Below are 21,006 nucleotides of genomic sequence, written 5' to 3'. Positions count from 1 at the left end.
ATCTCGCTGTATCATCATGTTTGGAAGTGTAATGCCACTGAGGTTTTATGAATTCCAAATATTTTATTGGCACAACGGGGATCTAAATAGCACCTTACCCTTAACAGTACTGCGAAAATGAAATATAAGCAAAAATCTAGCATAAGGTAGGGAGCAGAGTAAGCACTCATGATGCACGTGTACAGGTTTGCACAATTCTGGGGTCAGGGCTGGAGGGATGGCTCAGTGGTTAAGAGCACTGGCTGCTCTTCCAGAGGGCCTGGGTTCAATTCCCAGCACCCATGTGGCAGCTCACAACTGTCTTTAACTCCAATTCCAGAGGATCCGACACTCTCTCCCATATATACATGCAGGCAAAACACCAATGCAAAAAATAAAAACAAAAGCCGGGTGGCGGTGGCCCACATCTTTAATCTCAGCACTCGGGAGGCAGAGGCAGGTGGATTGCTGTGAGTTTGAGGCCAGCTTGGTCTACACGGGAGTCTAGGTCAGCCAGGACTACAGAAAAACCATGTCTCAAAGAACAAAAACAAAAACAAAACACCACCAAGACCAAAATCAAAAGAAAAAATAACCACTGAGGTCAACTGAACAGGCCAACATAACGATGGTAAGGGATTTTAATATATATATTTTTTAGCTTAAATTTTATTCTGTATCACAATTTGGCGCCAAGGAGATTTTTTGCTTGGTTTGGTTTGTTGAGACAGAGTTTTGCTATGTAGTCCAAGCAACCAACACATTCATCACCAGATTGCAGAAATTAGTCTTTGCCTTTAAAATGTTGACTATGGGATATATACTTTATTCTTCTGTTTTAAAAGATATCTTTTTGTCGTTGTCTTTTGTTTTTGAGACAGGGTTTCTCTGTGTAGCCTTGGTTGTCTTGGACTGGTTTTGTAGACCAAGCTGGCCTAGAATTCAACAGCAACCCACTTGCCTCTGCTGAGATGGAAGGCATGCGCCACAATTGCCCGGCTTGACATCGCTTTCTTTCCTGAACCTTGCAGTCATCCTGGAGTAGTTTTTTTTTGTTTGTTATTTTTCTCTCTCCTGTTTCTCCCACTTACTAAACAAGACAAAAACAACAACAACAACAAAAAACAAAAACAAAAAAAAAAACAAAAAACAAAAACAAAAAACGAGCCAGTGCTGAGTTTAGAAAAAGGTGGCCCTGATGCTGGTGACCGTTTCAGGTTCCGAGAAAAAGTGCAGTTAGGTCAGCGGGGACATGCAGAAGGAAGTGCAAATGGTCATGTGTAGAATGGTTGCCGGGCTCTGGGTGGGGAGAACACGACCCACGAACAGCTTCTGAGGCTGAGAAGAGACTGCAGGACACAGAAATAGCGGCGCAAGAGCCTGGTCACGGAAGCAAAGGACAGCTACGCCAAGAAGAGCCGCCCTGCGCCCGCCCATGGGAATCACCGCACCGCGGGGGCCGAAGTTGGGCAGTTATTCCCGACATGCTCCTCCCGCAGGATTTCAAACCACGACAACAGCCTCCCCCGCACTCCCTCCGGCCTGCCCCAGCAACAGGCGGTGGCCGCCGTCTCATTGGCCGAGGCACGCGCTGCTGCGTCCTCATTGGCCGCGTAGTCACTAGCCCTCTTCCGCGCTCGCAGCGACCTCCATTTTGTCGGTAAAGGCAGGAGGAGGTTGGTTGAAAACGGAGCTGTGGTCTGTGACTCGCTCGTGGGCAGTTTGATCAGTGCATCGTTTCTCCCTGGAAAGGGAGGGAAGCTTGGGGATCGAGTGGGAGCTGCCGCCGCCGCCCGAACTCGAAGTCGGTGAGTGTGGCGGGGGCGGCCATGTTGGCCACCGCGCACACCATTGTTGGATCGGGCGGGAGGAAGCAGGCGGGCGGGCGGCCCGGGAGGAGGCTGAAAACCTGTCGGTTCGCATTGCGGGCGACTGGGAGCATGAACCTTGCGACTTACTAAATTGGAGGTCTTCTCAGCCTTGTGAGGGTGTTTGACCCTCTGAGCCGACGTATATGTCTTAAATATATTGGAAGCGTTATATCCGAATAAACCCGGTGTGCTCGCGCAGTCCTTTAATCCCAGCACTCGGGTGGTAGAGGCAGGCGGATCGCTAAATCCGAGGCCAGCCTGGTCTGAGTCAAGGACAGCCAAGGCTACACAAGGGAAACCTTGTCTCGAAAACCAAAACAAGTCCCTAGTTTCTTACAGAAGCGAATGCTTCCTTAGCTTGCCTTTAGAACGTGCAGGACTTGCAGTTAACTCTTCAAAAAAGTCCCCAAGAGTTGTAAGCTAATATTAAAGCCAAACATCTTACTTTGAAAGGCCTTCAAGTAGCAATAACCATTACTTTATGTCTAAGGGACTTCTTGGGTTGCTTTCAACTAATTAATTTTCTTTCCTTTTCTAGCTAGGACTTCTCTCAAACTTGTGTGCTGAGGAGACTCGATGTTGGCCTCAGCTCCTAGGCTGAAATCAGCAGATTGGCTCATGAAAACTTGCATACTGAGACAAAGGAAAGGATCTAGCAGAAAGCAACGTCTCTTATCTTGGGCTTGGCAGCAGGGAAGAGGACAAGTAGTGGAAATCCTGCAATCTGAAAAGCAGACTGAAAGGTATAAAGATTCACATCATAATGAGGCCAGTATCTTCTGATAGAAGCAATTTGAAGTTAATAATTAGGGATTGCAGCCTCGCATGCTGGTATGTACCTGGGAATCCCAGCAACACTACTTAAAAGTTGGCAGCCAGTCTGGTATAGGAGACCCTGCCGAAAGGGGTTGGTTCAAGTGTGTAGGGCCATCTTCTTAGGCTGTACAAAGAAGAAACAGCTTCTCTGGCATCAATTTCACAAACTGGTATTTGGCTCAGAACTTGCTGTATTTTTGAGGTAGATGGTTTGGCAAGGCAAGCCCTGCCTGTGATCCCAGCTAGTCTCATATATATATTCATTCTCTCTCTCACACACACACACTTCTAGAATCAGGGCTTTGTGACACTTAGAACCTTATTATTGTTTACATTTATTTACAGGTGACAAAGAAGCTGAAAATGGGTGGTGGTGAGAGGCATACCATTCCAGACCCTCAATCTAGAAACGCTAGTAAGAGCCAACAGCACAACAGACAGAAGACCAAGGATCAGAATTCCCAAATGAAGATTGTTCACAAGAAAAAAGAAAGAGGACACGGGCACAGCCCATCGGCAGCTGCATGGCAAGCTATGCAGAATGGAGGGAAGAACACGAGCCTTTCTAACACCACAAACTGGAATGCTAGCTTATCAAGTCCTAGCTTGCTTTTTAAGTCTCAAGCTAATCAAAACTATGCTGGAGCCAAATTTAGTGAACCACCATCACCAAGTGTTCTCCCCAAGCCACCAAGCCACTGGGTTCCTGTGTCCTTGAACCCTTCAGATAAGGAAGTAATGACATTTCAACTTAAAACCTTACTTAAAGTACAGGTATAAGATTAGATAAGTACTAATTTTAAATCTTGTGATGTTTACACATGGCCACCAGTAGGTTTGACATTTTGTGAAAACTGCTTACAAGTATAAGCAGATTGCTGTGCTATGGGCACTGTATTGTAATAGCATTGGTGCAGTTAAAGTGACTAATCAATTCTATTTGGTAGTGTAGGCTAACTAAATTTAAGTTTAGAATTGGGAAACAGTGATCAGCCTTTTTGTGTGTGTGTGATGGGGAAAATAGGATTTATAGGTTAACACTCATTTGTGAAGAAATAAGACAGTAAAAGCATTTGGTTAAGGTATGAAAGACTGCAGACAAGGCACAGTTCAGTTACACGTTCTAGGGCCACCCAGATCTTATGGACAGTAAAAAAAAATTTCTTTAGCTGCAATGATAAATGTATAAAGGGCACTGGAGTGCATTAGGATTAGGCAAAGTCAATAGCCTATATTGGTCTATTCAATTGAATAGGTCATATTCAAATGCAGTGGATAGTTATTTATTTACCTAGAGACATACCAAATCTTTTTCAAAAATAGTATTGATAGCTTTCAAAGAACATTTCATACTATAGTGTCCCCCAAAGCATCTGAGGTGATCTGGCCTCATTTGCTTGAAGCAGGGAGTTATGTACATTTAACTATCTAGGGAAGAAAGAGCCATGTAAATACATGTAATAAGCTTGTAACATATGTAAAGTTTTCTTGGCCTTTACAAAGTGAGACTATTTTTAGTGTCAATTTGGTGAGTGTAAGGCTATTAACTTTTTTATGCTATGGCCTAATTTTAAAGGTCTCCAGTTTTTAAGGTTGCCTGTGTGCTTAAGTGCCAGTAAATCCATGTGACTGGCGTGCTCATGAACTATACAAAGTCAGTCTGTTGTGTTAAGTTTTTATAGCTGAAAAGATTTAAGCTGCTAAGACATTCCCTGTTTTTTAAAAAAAGATGTAAGATGCAGTACAAGACTCCTTCCCCAATCTTCTTAAACCCAAAGACTCATTTTGGCTTTATGAATCCTAAAAAGTAACTGATTCTTAAGTGCAGCCAGGATTACTTATGCAAAGTTTATCTCTTGCATGGCTAACCCAAATAGCAGGTATTTTTCAATGTTTATATTGTATTTTCTTAAGTTTTATCATATTTCTCAATTAAGTTCAGACATTGCCCAAACATTGTATACCCATCCTAAAGGAGCTCATAAAATAATTATGATCAGATTTTAAAACATAATTCAGAAATAAAACTTTTTCCCTCCCAGTATATTGTTTTTATTTAAATGGTTTATGGCTGAACAATCTTGAGATGACTGTGATGGTGCTACTTTGCTTGCTGCTTGGGAGTTACTTTTTTCTTTAAATGATGAGATTAAAGAAGTGCACCACCATGCCCAGCTAGACTTTAATCTTTAGACTTCCTTTCCCACAGGCTAAGGGGGGAATAAATCACTTATGCAAATGTATAAATGTTGTATAAAGCAATATAATTAAAAATCTCCACATCTTATGATTACTCATAAAATTAGTTTGGCCTGGCTTATATAGAGACCCAGTTTCAAACAACTAAAAATTTAGTTATTAGTAATTGCAAACTTACTTTCTGGTGGACAGTTTAAACTACTTAGGCAATCCCACAGGAAGGCTAAACATAGTTATAGTTAGAAGGTTAGATTATTGTTTCATGCCCTAATATAGTTCCATGAACATGACTAGTGTCAATTTAAAATTTTTGAGACAAGGTCTGTGTAGACTAGGCTGTACGCAAACTCAGCGAGCTCACCTGCCTTCTATGTCAAAAAGATTATGTACAGTGTTCTGCCTGCATGTACATCTGCAGGCCAGAAGAGGCCAGCAGATCTCATAGCTGCTTGTGAGTTGCTGGGAATTGAACTCAGAACCTCTGAAAGAGAAAGCTAGTGCTCTTAACCTCTGAGCTATCTCCAGCCAAATTCTTTTTGTGCTTCTGCCTATAAATTGTTTTTGATGTATGCGTTAGAATACAGCGATATAATTGGATTTCTAGTTTGGGATTAAAACGTTCGTTGACGTTACAAACACCTCACTAGACACTAAGAAAACATTACTCATAACTTGCAGGCAGGGTGGCACACTTTCTTTAATCCCAGCACTGGAGAGGCAGGCCTGGTCTACAAAGCCAGGGCTACTAAGAGAGAAACCCTGTCTGGAAAACAAAAAGGACTAATGAAGTATGAGTCAGCCTTCAGTCAGTACAGCTGCATGAAATTTCAATCAATGTTTCTGCAGAGCCAGAAAGTATGGCAGAATCTACTGGGTGGAGTTGCTGAAGGCAGACATACTGTACCAGTGTTCTATGTACTGCCACCGATATGACAACCTTACCTTTAGTTTATTAACACAAAGTATTTCAGATGGTTCTAAATTTTGCAGCTTCCCATGTTCTCCCCACCTGCATTTTCATAGGCAAGACTCAACAACTCTAAGTCAATTTATCTCTAAAACCCCAGAAACATGTCCTCTGGGTATAAGGTAAAATACAGTTTACAGAAAAACCACAAATTAAAAAAAAAAAAAAAAAAAAAAAAAAAAGCTCCTAAACCAGTTTATTTTAGTCTCCAATATTTAAAAAAAAAATTGATGTGCAAACAAAAAGCCCTAGAATACAGAGGCCTTTCAAAAATTTACATACCTCAATTTCTTATCCCCACAACTCTGGGGGGGGGGAGCAGAAACCCAACTACTTCACCTTTAACACAGGGTGAATGGTGAACCAGCTTTACAAATACACAGCCACTAACAACACAGGTGGAAGAGACAAGAAAACACCAAAGAGAAAAGAGCCTTTTTCCGTCATAGAGTATCTTGAGAAGAAACAGTTTAAAATAAAAAATAAAAGGAAGTTCAGTGAAGAACCAAAAGAAAGCCAGCTCAGAGTGCCTGAGCTTCAACAGCCTATAAATCTTGGAATGTACTTTGAACCTAATAAAAGTTTTAGAAGGTATGTAGCAAAATTTCCTGTCTACCTGGTGGGTATTCCTTACAAGACAATTTTCTCATTTGAAAAACAGGATAAGGACTCACTGGGAGTGATTTAAGGTTAAGTAGAAATATCTGGAAAACATGACAACTTGCAAAGCAAGTGCTTAGTAATATTGACAGCATTTAGTGTACCAGGGAAACCACAGTAGACAGACTAATACAATCACTCTAACTCAACAGCTACTCAAACCACAGGAGTCCTTTCTAATTTACTACACTTAAAAATACTGTCACTGTACTTGTAAATGAACCCAAAACAAAACAAAAAAGCCTCATCTGAGCACACTTAATACTCTCCCTGGAAGGCCTTAACCTCAAATTTGAAAGGAAATGAAAGGGGGAGGTAGAACAGCTACAAACTGCACAGATGTTAAATACATGGACCTCTGCCTTTAAAACCAATCCAATGATAATGATTATATAATGGTATAAAATACATGTAATTTATAATCTTAAAATAAACGCTAAATTCAGTTTTTATCAATTTTTATTGTGTTCTTGGGGAGGGGGGACTATAAAAGCATTTTCAACTTGATTCAAAATAAAAGCATCAACAAAAACGCAGCCAAAATTTATAATTCTCACCTGGTACCTGCTGCCTTTTTGAGTTTAGGCAGGCTGAAGTTTGTTTGAACACAACCTTCATTTTACCTCTCCCTTCATTTATGTGTAATCCTACTACATTTAAAAAATGGTCAAAGGCTTAACACTGTTTCCAGATTTCAGATTTTTGACATAGTTTTAAATATGTGGCAAAAATACAACAAAAATTCAAATGTGATGGAATCGGTATTATAATAAACAAGCTTCATATCCTAATAAGGAACTAAGGAATCCAAAACATCTTGTGATACTATAAAGTTATTTATTAACTATACACAGAATATGTCCCCTATAAAATGTACAAGTAGATCACTAAAAAGTCTAATCTGGTAAACATTTTCTTCAATACAGAATATACTAAGTCCAATGGGGTAAGCTGTCTGCCTCAAAGTAATCTAATTGTAGCACCCAGGGCCTACTTTAATGCAAAGTTAAATATCTTTTATTTTGGAGATTATCTATTTGACCAAGCCAAAAGTTAACAACTTAATATTACTGTAGTATATGAATCACTGCACAATAAATCAGTTTATCACAGGTTCTCTTCATTATTTATAGCAATGGGATACAACAAATACTAGATACTTTAAATGGCAGACAACCATAAAATTACCTTTCTTTGATAGTATATTTTGTTTTGTAATTACATCAGGATGAGTGGTATGAAGTATCACAATATACCCCAAGATAATGAGGCTACACTGTAATAATTCACTAGACTGTGCTCAGTATGTATTTACCTAGAATTATCTATTCTTCTCTTCAATTATCCAGTAGTTTTTACCCACAGCCATGGTTCAATATGTATCTGTTGAACATAAGTGTCTAGGCAAGAGGTGAGCAGAGACGGGCCCTCATGAGTGGATGTCAAGTATCAGTAGAATGAGCCTGGGAAGGAGTGGTTAGATGTAAACTGCATATGGTATACAAGTAAATAAACTTAGATGCAACAAAACAAACAGGTAAGCAGAAAATACTGGCACTAGAATAAACAAAGGCAAGACCTGCCATAATTGGCATTAAGTGGAACTGACTTTTAGGAGATAACCAAGAAAGCTTTATACTGGACCACACCTTTACCATCCAATTTAGTTTTGAGACAGACCAAGAGAGGCACTGTTAGAGACTATGGCTGTCTTCCTTGATATTCAGACATCCTAGTTTCCAGTAACTTATCATGGATCTGCAACCCATGAATCAATATTAACCTGTTCATATTTAGGGATTAGTTTCCACAAGTACAAAGTTGAGTTTCCTTTTATTTGTCCTAAAATGCTTACTTTCAAACTTGAAGGGACTTCAATTATTCCATGTAGTTTCGTTAATTCTTTTATCGTTTCAGACCAGAGTCAAAATATTCGTACAGTATTCATACTGCAGCACCTTCCACCCACCCTTTGGTCGCTTGAACTGCCCTTCTTTGGTTCTTTTTTCCGCTTTCAGATCTTTCTTGAAGTGTAGTAAGTAGAACTGTACTGGGTATTCCAGCTGCAGTTTGGTCTTAAATAAAAGAAGGATGTTTGTCAGTTTGGTTTTCTCTTTATTCTTCTCTGTGGTATACAGGATTTTGTTAGTTGAACTGGATGTAGCAGCTTACTGGGCCAAAATTTCAAGAGAATAGTACAGTAGTTCCCAGGTCTTTTCCCTGGGTTGTAACTTAACAGCTCAAACCTGTCCTTTCTCATTGAAGCATTCGTTCTCTCTCGCTTTTCTTCTTGCTTATTTGGCTTATTTAAAAGAGAGGGGAGAAGGAAAAAAAAAAGCAGATTTTTTTTTTTTTTTAAAGTAAAAGAGAGGCGAAGTGTCAGGCCTCTCTTGAATCTTGACACGACTATCCTACTCAATGGAGCACACTGCTAGACACACAGGGGGTTCTCGTTACCTGTGGACTTAACAATATGACCCAAATTTAGCTTAAAACTGTAAAAGTCATCATGTTATCAGTAGGATCCTAATATGAGTGCAGCTGTATACAGTCCTTGCGAAGCTCTGTTGGGCACACCATTTCATAAACAAGTGTGTAAGCTTCTCAAGTTAACAGTCCGAGTGTATAAATCGACAAAAACAAAGTAAATCAGGTCTTCTAGTTCTATGGAATGAGCAATTTCATTGGGCTAACCCTTCAACTACTGTTTCTATAAAAATTTAAGAACCAAATCTGGGCTCTGCCATTTACAGTTTTCACTCTGTGACTTAGTTTCCTGATATGGGGATTGAGGGAGGAGAATCGTCCTTAAAGGGTTTTGTGAACAGTGGGGGGGGGGGGGGGGGGGACACGACCCAACAAAGTATCTTGAATAATGTCTGGCACAGCATAAGTAATAAATTACCAGCTAAAATTGTTACTGCAAAGAAACTAGAATTCAGTCCACAAAATACCTGAAACCAACCTCCCCTGGTGATTATCATTTAAAAGTTCACTGACATTCAATGAAAAAAATTTTACATCATGTCATAAACATAAAACCCAGTATGTCTTGTTTAGGAAGGGGAAAGAACAGGAGTCTTTGTAATAATGAAAGTATAAATTTATAGTTAGCTTGTCCAAATTTTCAGTTTAGTATATCTATCAACACTACTAAATAACCTCTTATATTATTTATCCCAAGAGGCTTAATGAATAACCAATCATGGCATGACTTTGACATAAGGAATTCTTAAGTACTATGTAAAGATGTAGATTTCTGGTAGGTCTATCATTCCCGAAGTAGGGTAGTTGTGCCTAATGTCAACACTGGTTAAAATAGTCCTATATCTACAAAAGATTATTTGCATTATTTTAGACTCATTCAGAACTATAATAATTCCAGTTAATCATTATTTCCTTCATTTTGTTTTTATTATAGCATGTTTGCTTAATTTACAGCAAGCAGAAAATAAGCTGGGTCTTGTTTTGATCCAAACATTGATGTTTTAAAGGTTGTACACAATATTTGTTAAAAAGAACATATAAAAATACCTTTTTAGAAGCTTCTATAAGAAAGAAAATACAAAGTTTAACCCCACAACTTTCCTCTTTGCTAGAACTGCAAACTACTGCTACAGTTTTAAATAGACTTTTTGTTGTTTAAACTATACATCCAAGGAAAATCTAAAAAATTAAAGAAACGTGCATATAAATGATTGCATAGCAGAACAAGAACATTAACTGCAAACAATAAAGAAACAAAAGTTAGAAATACTATTAAATATACAAAGGTTCTAGAATTAATCCTCCAAACACATTCCACACACAGTTCTTAAGAACCATCTCTTGTTCTCTACAAGCAAAGTCTAGATTTCTAAAATCAAAATTGAAAGGAAAAATAAGGTAATCTTCTAGAGGGTCATCGCCCACTGCATCTTCACTCACATCTCTAAGCAAGCAATCTGAGATTTTAAAGATGCTAGCTTTTTATTCTGAAATGACACTGGACATTTCAAGTCACTGTGTTGCCTCCAAAACAATACTAGAAGTCATAAATATTTAAGGGTATCATTTACTTGTTTTTAGTCATGTCCTACGTTATCAAAAACTAAGTGATGTGGCTTTTTGCTTAAAACTCAGCTTTCCCAAAAACTCACGGCCCCACAGAATCACCCGGAGTGTCATTTTCTCAACTTGCCTCACAGTATTAAACTGAGGCGTGAAGAGCAAGCCTCCCTCATGAAGAGAGAGGGCAGGCAGATTTTGACACAAACGCACATGCCAAGTGCTGTAAGCATCAAAAATCAGTTTGTTTTACACTAAGCAGATAAACAAACAAAATGTACTTTCAAACAGTTTACTTGCTTCTAACGTGGGGGGTGGGGGAGGAGAGGAAACATGAAACAATCCCCCTAAATAACAATGATCAACAATAGTTAAATTTTAGAGAAACTATGTTAAGAACAGTCTTTTCCCCCTTAAAATGATTTCCACCATAATCGACACACTCAAAACTTAAGGGGAATTCCCCCGCCTTGTGTTTTAATGTTCCAAATCTTAGAAACCAGCAGGGCTTGAGGGGAAAAAGCAGTGAAGGCTCCATGTTTCAGTGAAAAGGTCAATCTCCCTGAAAACGCTATTTAAACCAGTTGGCATCAATCCCCAGACAGTGGAGTTAACAAAAGAACTATACCACATTGCATCATAAATAATCATCACGGGCTTAGACATCTTGACAAGACATAAAGGTCCACCCTGAACCTAAATGTGTCTGAGCAGTCAGTGTTGTAATGTGGCTACAACTTCACTTTTTTGTATCATCCTATCTTATTAGCAAGCTACATTTCTAGGTTAACAGTTCTACCAAATATGGATATGAAAATTTATTTTTAATAAGACAATGTTGCAAATTATGGTCAACCAACATCTTTTCACCAAATACTTCAAGCATAAAAAATGAGAATCTTTACAAAAATATACAGACACCACAAATTGGTAGCTGCCCATAACATTAAACAAACTGGACTCTTAAGAGTGGCTTCTCAACAGCATATCATTTTAATTATAACCATTGCCCAGTACAGGGAGAACTAACAAGTGTTTTGCTTTTTGTTTTAAACGCATCATTGCAACATTGTATTCCTGATAATTTAGGTATACCAAACTATGAGTAAATGAGTGACACATGCCTAGAAAGCATCATGGTTTATGCTATCAGTGGCCACTGGACTTGGGACTAGTCCAAGACCTTGATCTAGACTTTGACCTAGACCTAGACTGTGATCTTGACTGAGATTTGGATCTAGGTGGTTCTTTTTTCCTTGATTCCTTTTCATATCTTGAGCCAGACTTATAATGTGTTTTGGAATCTGTTTTAGAGGTGCCTCTAGTTTTGGTGTGAGATGCAGACCTAGAACGTGATTTAGCCTTCATTTCTTTCTTGGGCTGGGACTTGGACCGTGATCTTGAATTGGATTTAGATCTTGAAAAAGATCGATTTCGGTGTTTGAATCTTTCAAAACAGAGGAGAGATACAATTAGAGTAAAAATTAAATTCTATATTAATCAAATTTGTTACTTTTAGAGCAAAAGTTCACTCTGAAATAGAAAAACATGAGTCTTTTTCAAAGCAAAATTATTTACCTATCATTGTCGGAATGGCTTCGGCTACGCCGTGGTCTTCCAGTCGGTCTACTGCTAAAAAGCATATCAGAAAAAGCAAACAGTGACAAATGTCTATTTATAGTCTTGATTTTTAAATAAAGCATTAAAAAATACCTTTAAATCTTAATAAAGCACCTAACACACACAACCACACATAAGGCATTTAAAAAATATATTAGCAAGCATCTTTTAAGCTTTTTCTTTGTTTTTGCTTTTAGAGACAGGGTTTCTCTGTGTTAACAGTCCTGGCTGTCCTGGACTCACTTTGTAGACCAAGCTGGCCTCAAACTCACAGCGATCCACTTGCCTCTGCCTTCCAAGTACTGGGATTAAAGGTATGTGCTACCACACCTGGCTGCATATTTTTTACTTTTAAGACAGAGCCTTATAACACTTTATTGTTTAAATGAGCCTAGAGCTCCTGAGGCCCTCCCACCTCAGTCTTCTGAATAGCTGAGAGTACAGGTTAATGCCATTGTAGTTGGCTACAAACATTAAAACAGGTCACTGCATACCACACTTACTTTCTAGGACTGTAAGATCTCCTATAGTTATAATCAAAAGAGCGACTCCTTGATCTCCTCCTTTCATAACTTCGGCTCCGAGAACGTCTGTATCGGTCATAGTCATCATAACGTGAAGAGCTGTATACATTCCTCCCTTCCTTGGCTTTCATTTGGTTTGGTGCTAGGGAGTAGAATATAAATACTTAGAAACATTAAAACCTCAGCACTTAAGCAGTCATGCTCTAATAACACCCCCAAATTCCAGAAGCGCCCCAGGATAGGAGTTACGGAAGGCTGCTAATGGTGTGGGTGCTGGAAATCAAGCCTGGATTCTCTAGCAGAGCAGTTAGTGTTCTTAGCAACTCTCCAGCCCTACGTTTTAGAGACAAAATCTCATTAATATAGGCTTGGCTGGCCTGGAGCTCAGTATATAGAAAGACTGGCCTCAAACTATGAGTGCTGAGATTAAAGGTGTATGTTGTCATACCTAGGTAATTCCTGCATTCTTTCTCTTACACTAAGTTAGTAAACACTGTGTTTAGTAACTCAAAACATGCCTTTGTTTTGGTGCGAGAAACATAACTGGAATGTTATTATTAACTCACAAAGATCAGACTGCCCTTGCCTCCCCAGCACTGGGATTAAAGGCACGCACCACCACCACACCATGTGTAAAGTACATTTGACTAGAGGAACCAACACCACAAGAGTATCTGAAATTCAAGATTTGGCCTACAAAGAACATGTAAAAACATGTAACTATGTAGCTCTGAGAATCAATGTATAGAAAAGCTAAAAGGAGCTCACACTTAATTAACAACTCTTCAACAGCCATGGTAACCCATCTTTTAGTATCTCAGCTCATCTGTCTAGAACAGCTGAGTCAGAATTCAAAGCCAGGTCTACACAACTCAAAAGTCTACACCCTACCACTCTAAGTAAGCAGCTAACACGTGGCGTATTCTTGCCAAGCACTGACATGGAATCTAGACAAGGTTTAATCCAGTCTTCTCCAGTCTAATCCGAGGAATTCATTCTCATAGTCATGCACCCACACAACTACCCAAATAAAAATTTAAGCTCTTTTATGAGATGACTTAAGAGACAGAAAAAACAAAAACGAACTTAAGCATAAAAAGCAGCACACTGCATATGCTGGGTACAAGGGTACTTACTCTTCCGATCCCCCTGTGCGAACTGTATTTCAATCTGACGCCCACAAATCCATTTTCTGTCCAAATTATGTAAAGCGTCTTCAGCATCACGAACATCCTCAAATGTGCTAAATGTTAAGGGGCTTGAAAAGTTTTGTAGACTTTGATAATGAATGGCTTGCCAAGCCCGATACAACTCACAATCTCCCAATATTGTTCATTCAGACCCTACTTAACTATTTGGTTGACTCACCACAGTATAAAAATAAAATTTTCTATTGCATAGTTTAAAGAAACACATGTAAATACATGTTGTAATAAGATTTGCTTTAACCAAACTACCAAGGTACACCATAAAAAACTTCCCTATGTACTAAGAATTAACTTTATAAAACAAAATAAAAAAGCAAATCAGTCAATTCTGTGGGTACCAAAAATTTTCTTACAATAAAACCAAAATAATTTTCATATTTATTTCAAATAAAAAAGATGCCAGTAGTTCTTAGGAAGCAAGTAAAGTATGCTTTACAAGAGATGAAAGCACTGACTTAATTAATTTTTCAGACACAGGCAATATTATTTCATGTAGTTGTCTTCCTTGTACTGCACAGGAAAGACAGGTATGCTGCTAGTCACTTACAGGCATTAAGTTGAAGTCAAGCAATATACCCAATCACTACTATGCCAAATGCACATTGCATCCATGCAGACTGTAAAAGCGCTCCACCAAGAAGTGCCATGAGGATTCGATTGAAAAGGCCTAACTACGACACTAACCATGCAACTTCCTGCAGAACTGCATTTTAGACTGGTTTCCCACTGAATCATGACAGGATTTACCAGCATGAAGTAGGAAAACGTACGTTGTCCAAATACATCTTCCCTAAAAGCGTCATTCTAATGGGAGCTAAGTACACTCAAGACCATGACTGAGAAAACACTGACTTCTGGAATGGACTTTTATCATATCCTAAAAGTCGTCATTCTAAGCACATCCAGTTCAGTTTCTTGAAACAGAGGTACATGCAGATCTGGAGCATCAACTAAGAAAATACCCCCAAAGTGACACATTGTTTTCAAAACTGATGTATTTATTCAAAAGACAGTCTGCTTCAGCCTATCACTAGACTTCCACTTTTTGTTCCAAAAGTAATTCAAGGCCACAGGCCTGAAGCTCTCTTTCTGAAGCCAGTATGTATATACAAGTTAAACAGAAGGTTTTCCCAAAGCCTCAAATAACCATGCTTTCAACTTTTAGAACCTTAGAATGCTGTAAATAAATGTCCGTCAAGGTTAACTGTACTTAGTGCTAAACTTAATGGGCAGTCTACTTTGTTAACCCAAGAGATAGTAGTTTCAGAATAATTCTCACCCGAAGCCGCAAGACTATGAGCATGTGTAGAGCATCCTCCTGGTATAGAGGACAAGGCTTTATACCTTACCTACCTCTGAAGCCCAGGAGTGGAGGAAAAGACTAAGTAGGAAGAGGACTATGGAAGACCCAGCAGTAGTAGGGGCAGCCAGGTATCACTGTATTGGCTATCAAGAAATCTTTATGTCCCCAAAATGAAACTGACACGCCTGTTAACTTACCACCCCTGTATCATTACTGTTCAGGCACAACATACGCTTGAGGTAAATTACTGCTGACACTGTACCCAGGCCATCTCAAACAATGCAAACCCCGATCAACATTACGCACCAGACTGGATCAATGTATCCATGAAGCCAGACATAGGCACTATCCTATCCTTTAACTTTTACAACTAACCCACAGCTTTTTCTCCTGACCATTGGCTCCACACAAGCAGTTTTGGCTTTCCCCTGAGTTTCATTAGGAATTTACAAGGTCAGAGTTTCAAGAAAATGAATTTAGGCAACAAGAAAGGTTTCTGGCTTCAAATCCACAGCCTTAGACGGTGCCCTCCCTGCTTCCTTGCACATGGAAATGACCTTACAGAAGGTCAAAAATGGGAAATCTCCTGAAATCTGGGGTCAAGACTCATTCCCCAGACACCTCAATTAGGACTCTGAAAGAGGGCCTTCTGCAATCCATGCAGGGCCAGGAGTCACAGAGTCAGCAGCCACTTAGGAAAAACAAAAACAAACCAAGAAGATCTATCTCTACTTATTTCTAGTGGGTCGTCCCTAGACCATCAGCTGTTTTTCTAAGCAGTACCCAGTGCATGCACTTGCTCCCCTTTTTGTAGGGCTCTGTGACTAGATTTTAATACCTTGCGCTTCTCCAAAGAACCTCTGATGACCTGTCCGAAAGCCAATTAAGCTGAACTTAAAACTTAACAGTGTTCTATTTTGCTATATTTAACTTGATAAAAGAAAATACACTCACACAAGACCACAATCACAATATCAAAGCCCCACACAAATTCAAGTTACAGGTTTTGTCACTAGACCAAACCAGCATAATTATGAAAATTAACTGCTTGGAAAACATTAAAAAAAAAAAAAGAAAAAGAAAAAGAAAAAGAAAAAGGAAAAAAAAAGCAAAGTAGTTACTCCGTAGGATACATCAGGTATGGCTCCTTTATCTTGGCCATCATTCAACTTCATCTTGACCTTTAACTCTTTTAGTGCTTGTCAGAAGGACTTGTCATGAGATGCTTGGTCAAATATGACAGATGGCTTTATCTTTAACTTTGAAAAACAACCTTTTCCCCCTTTGTGGATAAATCGAGGCTTTGTCTCCCATTAGGCTTGTCCTTCTTCCAGCTTTTCTTTATTTTTTCTTTTCCCAAACTCTCCCTTCTCTTCAAGCCTGATCCTTAAGAGGTCTTTGGCTTGTCTACTTGCCTTAAGTGTTGAACTCTACTCTATAAAAGTTCTTTCATGCTTTCTCTTTGGGGTCGCCATAACTGTACAGCTTTACATTCTGAGGTAACAACAGAGGACAGCAAATTAGGGGACAATATTAAAGAAGTTTACCTCATTGTTATACAATTTGTTTTTGATCAAGTGATTCAAAATAACAAACAAGATTACTAAACTTTAATAGCTAAGAACAAGAACACATTAACTTTTACTTTGACATATCAAAGGTGGCAACAACCAATGTATTCAAATTTAAATCACACAATCACTGATTTGAGTTTCAGCAGCATGGATGGGAATTTAAACGTTTTTGGATTAACTTTAATAAATAGGCAATGAATCAGAATTTTTAAAGATTTGAAGACATAAGACATTAGAGGACAAAAGTAAGACTATTTTTAGATGTTACCACTTACATAAAAACTTGAATTTCAAACTTCAACACCCCTCACTAATCATCCATCTGAAGAAAGGATATTGAACATATGCAAATCCTCTTGGCCGTCGAGTGTAGAAATCAAGTGGGACATAAACATCTACTATTGGACCATAACGACCAAATTCCCGACGTAAGTCTTCAGACCTAAAACATCATAAAAAAACTCAAGCCTGAACATGTTCATATTTCAGTATCATCTTGTCTGGTCTACAGAGCAAGTTCCAGGACAGCCAGGGTTAGGTACATGGAGAACCTCTGTCTCGAAAATCTGAAGACAAGGCAGGCAGTGGTGGCACAGGCCTTTGATCCAGGCACTAGGAAGGCAGAGACAGGCGGATCTCTGAGTTCAAGGCCATCCTTGTCTACAGAGTTCCAGGACAGTCAGGGCTACACAGAGAAACCCTTTCTCAAAAATCCAAAGCCATCCACCACCCGGACTCCCCATTATTCCAGACAGGGTTTCTCTGTATAGCCGTGGCTGTCCTGGACTCGCTTTGTAGACCAGGCTGTCCTCCAAAACTCCGAGGTTGGCCTGCCTCTGCCTCCGAGTGCCGGGATTACAGGTGTGGGCCAAGAGCAGCCCACCTTTGACTCCAGCACTGTTAAGGCAGAAAAACTGATTAACCCAAGTACTGGAAAAGCCGAGGTAGGAGAATTGCTACAAGTTCAGGGGCAGCCTGGGCTACATATAGCCTGAGCTAGAAAAGGAAGCATGGAAAGAAAGCACTCTGTAGTACTGGGCATTGTCTCTTATGCCAATACCTAGGATGGAGATGGCTAAGATAGGATAAAAAGTAAATTTAAGGCCAGCCCAAGGCAAATCACAGCCTGTACTTGAGACCCTGTCTCTAGGGAGAGAAGGGGGCTGTGCTTAAAGGCTATTACTATTTTCTATCACATCAGTAAACCATTGTAGGTTTAAAAATCCAGCCTTCACTGTGCACAAAGGGCATGCATTCTGTGTCCCCCCCCCCCCTTTTGAGACAGAGTTTCCCTGTGTAGCCTTGGCTGTCCTGGACTCTCTTTGTAGACCAGGTTGGCCTTGAACTCACACAGATCGGCCTGCCTCTGCCTCCCAAGTGCTAGGATTACAGGCATGTGCCACCATGCTGTCTTCTGGTTTTTTGTTTTTTTGAGACAGTGTTTCTCTTGTGTAGCCTTGGCTGTCCTGGACTTGCTTTGTATCAGGCTGTCCTACAGCGACCTAACTGCCTCTGTCTCCCTAGCACTGGGATTACAGGCATGCTCCACCACTTCTGGCTGGTGATTGTTTTTAAAAAACAGAAAACATGCCTGGCATGGTGGCCCACGCTTTTTTTTGTTGTTGTTGTTTTGTTTTTTTTCGAGACAGGGTTTCTCTGTGTAGCCTTGGCCATCCTGGACTCACTTTGTAGACCAGGCTGGCCTCGAACTCACAGCAATCCGCCTGCCTCTGCCTCCCGAGAGCTGGAATTAAAGGCGTGCACCACCATGCCTGGCTGGCTTTTGTCTTAGAAGATAATGGGAAACTCATGAAAGGCTTCTGAGTAAGAACGTTAAAAAGTGGTTTCAAGCCCACGCCTTTAATCCCAGCACTCAGGAGGCTGAGGCAGGCTGATCACTGAGTTCAAGGCCAGCCTGGTCTACAAAGTGAGTCCAGGACAACCAAGGCTACACAGAGAAGCCCTGTCTTCAACCCCCCTCCCAAAACAAAACACACAAAAACCAGAATCACCAGGCTGGTGGTGGTACCCAGCAGCAGCAGGATCTCTGCTAACCTGTCTACAGAGAAAGTTCCGGGACAGCAAAGGCTACAAGAGAAACCCTGACCTAAAACAAACGCTGTGAGTTAGAGGCCCTCCAAGGCTATTCAGGGAAACCCTGTAGGGGAGAGGGGGGGGCAATAACCCTAACCCCACACAATTACCAAATACTCTACCATTCTGAAAAGCACTGTGTATTTTTCTATCTCTCTTTTAAGACAGGGTCTCATTGTCGTCTAAGGGTTTTTGAACTGGAACGCAATCCTGACTCAGCCTCCCAAATGCTGGAATCGCACAGGCCTCAGCTTACCCTAAAAATTTTCCAAAGGCATCAGCCATCAAAAATCTGAAATAAAACCACAATATCTACAAGTGTTAAAATGACAAAAGGGACTTTTTAAATAGCCGTTTATTAACCGTTTTTGTTTTCTGCGTATTGACTAGAGGAAGTAAAACAATAAAAAAAAAAATCAAGTTTTTCTTTGGAGTTAATTTATAAACACGAAGCGTGATCCTATGATTAAAAAAATCTCTTCCAAAAAAAAAATTGCGAAGTTAATTTAAAGCAAGGGAATAGCTGATAACGAAGACCTTACGGGGCTGGCCTTGAGGTACAAGACCCATCTGAGTGCGGCGGCTATTCCGGGCGACAAGGCCTACTTAAAAAGTACCGCCTCCGTGCATCTAAGTTAATCACGAAGGTCCTAACGGGAGAGATGTCTTCAGCACTCCGGTCCCAAACAGATTTTTTTCCCACGAAAGACAAGGAATACTCCATTTAACCGGAAAAATGGTAATTTCTCAAACCTCAACCATTCCTTTCTTCCCAATTATCTCTAATCCATTAACCACCATGCCTACAGCTGGGGAAAATAAAGCTCCCAACACACCCTCCCCGATTCCCGTTATTTCACTAGCATCTTCTCTTGACTTGGGGGAGACAGGGGTCCCGTCGGTAGCCCGAGCTTGATCTCTAACTCGGAGTCGATCGTCCCGCTTCAGCCTCGCCGAGTGATGATGGCATCACAGGCCCGGGCCGCCCCGCCTCACCTCGCCACCTTTTTTTTGTTTTTTTTTTAAATCTCTTTCAACAACAAAAATTCCTTTCAGGGCGAGGGGGCGTGCACCCCACGGAACGTGGACGTTGGATCAATGAAGAACCAGACGTCCGGCCCGCCAGGCTGCAGCAGCTACGACCACGCGGGGAGGAAGGTCCCCGAGTGCTCGGCTCGCACGCCCCACGGCGGCGGCGGCAGCGGCGGCCCGGGACTCGCTCGCTCCCGCGGGCCCACAGAGGCCGGCGGCGCGGCCTAGACCCGGCGCGGGCCCCGCCATCTTCGCCCCGCCCCTCCCCCGCGCCGCCGCTCGCTGCTCCCTGTGCGCCCGCGGCCTCCCTCCCCCGCGCAGTAGCTACCACCCCGGGGGCTCTAACCTGGTGTCGTCGGCCACGTTCCTGACGAACAGAGACGTGTTGGGGGGGCGCAGGTAGCGGGACATGATGGCGGCGGGAGTCTGGGCCAGCGGCACTAACGGGCTCAGCAAACCGTCCGCAGCTCTGGCGGCGGCTCACATCCACTCACACACACGCGCAGACACACAGACACGCTCTCTCTCTCTCTCTCCCAGAGCCCGAGGGCTCCGCTACGGCAACTACCTCTTCTCGCGAGATTTCGCTCCCGCCTCCACTCCCCTTCCCACCTACCTCCCCGCAGCAGCGGCAGGGACAACGGCTTTTTCCCGCGAGATCTCTGGGCGCGCGCCTGCGCCCTGCCGCTCGAGCCGCGGCCTCAGTCCCATTCATTGGCTCCAGGAGCGGGTTCTTCCCCTCCCCCTCAACCCGTTCTTTCTTTCTTTAGCTCTTCATTTTCCCGCCCTTTCCTTCTGCCTTGCCGCTCCGGGGCAACCCCTCCTCGCGTCGCCAAACGGATGTTTTAACCTACAATGGCTGCGCTTTTAAGCATCAGAACCCGGAGGGGCTGCCCCCGAAACCCTGTGTTCCGAGTTGTGCCTCGGTTTTTCAGCTCGGAGTGCTTGCACTCTGCCTTGGCGGGGCTGCTCTTGCCCCACATCTGTGTCACCTGTGCACGCAGCCCCGTCCCGGTGAGAACCGGGCCCTACTGTCCTTTATTCGTTGCTCGCCTGCCAAGTACCTGTATGAGAAGGGGTCTCTTAACTTTTTGTGCTCTGAACCCCTTTTC

At 41.4% G+C, this 21,006-nt stretch overlaps 2 protein-coding genes across 7 annotated transcripts; one reads left to right on the top strand and one right to left on the bottom strand.

Moving 5' to 3' along the window:
- Window positions 1-1,614: 1,614 nt before the first annotated feature.
- On the top strand, window positions 1,615-3,619 carry Pnrc2 (proline rich nuclear receptor coactivator 2). Of its 2 annotated transcripts, none has more exons than XM_051172120.1 (3): window positions 1,615-1,787; window positions 2,393-2,593; window positions 3,012-3,619. In XM_051172120.1, the coding sequence occupies exon 3, from the start codon at window positions 3,030-3,032 to the stop codon at window positions 3,444-3,446; it is 417 nt and encodes a 138-aa protein (XP_051028077.1). In that variant the 5' UTR covers window positions 1,615-1,787; window positions 2,393-2,593; window positions 3,012-3,029; the 3' UTR covers window positions 3,447-3,619. The 2 variants fall into 2 exon arrangements, with proteins under 2 accessions (XP_051028077.1, XP_051028076.1); XM_051172119.1 differs by having other exon boundaries at window positions 1,616-1,787; window positions 2,389-2,593.
- Window positions 3,620-7,921: 4,302 nt separating this feature from the next.
- Window positions 7,922-20,408, bottom strand: Srsf10 (serine and arginine rich splicing factor 10). Of its 5 annotated transcripts, XM_051172114.1 has the most exons (7): window positions 20,241-20,408; window positions 17,106-17,210; window positions 13,820-13,923; window positions 12,663-12,825; window positions 12,118-12,171; window positions 11,885-11,986; window positions 7,922-8,567 (listed from the first exon to the last, which is right to left on the bottom strand). In XM_051172114.1, exons 1-7 carry the CDS (start codon window positions 20,303-20,305, stop codon window positions 8,507-8,509), a joined length of 654 nt encoding a protein of 217 aa, XP_051028071.1. In that variant the 5' UTR covers window positions 20,306-20,408; the 3' UTR covers window positions 7,922-8,506. The 5 variants fall into 5 exon arrangements, with proteins under 5 accessions (XP_051028071.1, XP_051028069.1, XP_051028070.1 ...); XM_051172112.1 differs by lacking the exon at window positions 11,885-11,986; XM_051172113.1 differs by lacking the exon at window positions 11,885-11,986 and having other exon boundaries at window positions 12,118-12,168.
- Window positions 20,409-21,006: the final 598 nt, after the last annotated feature.

This window comes from Acomys russatus, chromosome 29 (assembly GCF_903995435.1).
Source record: "Acomys russatus chromosome 29, mAcoRus1.1, whole genome shotgun sequence".
Taxonomy (NCBI): Eukaryota; Metazoa; Chordata; class Mammalia; order Rodentia; family Muridae; genus Acomys; species Acomys russatus.
The sequence above is the reverse complement of the archived record's forward strand: the minus strand, read 5'-3'. Positions and strand labels throughout refer to the sequence as shown.

Bases quoted from the DNA above. Each gene is read 5' to 3' on its own strand.
- Pnrc2 (XM_051172120.1), top strand. From the start codon at position 3,030: ATGGGTGGTGGTGAGAGGCATACCATTCCAGACCCTCAATCTAGAAAC.
- Srsf10 (XM_051172110.1), bottom strand. From the start codon at position 20,305: ATGTCCCGCTACCTGCGCCCCCCCAACACGTCTCTGTTCGTCAGGAAC. The intron at 13,924-17,105 runs ATATCCTTTCTT...AACATTTAGCAC, and splicing joins AGAGGATTTGCATATGTTCA to ATTTGAGGATGTTCGTGATG. The intron at 12,172-12,662 runs GTAAGTGTGGTA...TATGCTTTTTAG, and splicing joins AGATCTTACAGTCCTAGAAA to CAGTAGACCGACTGGAAGAC.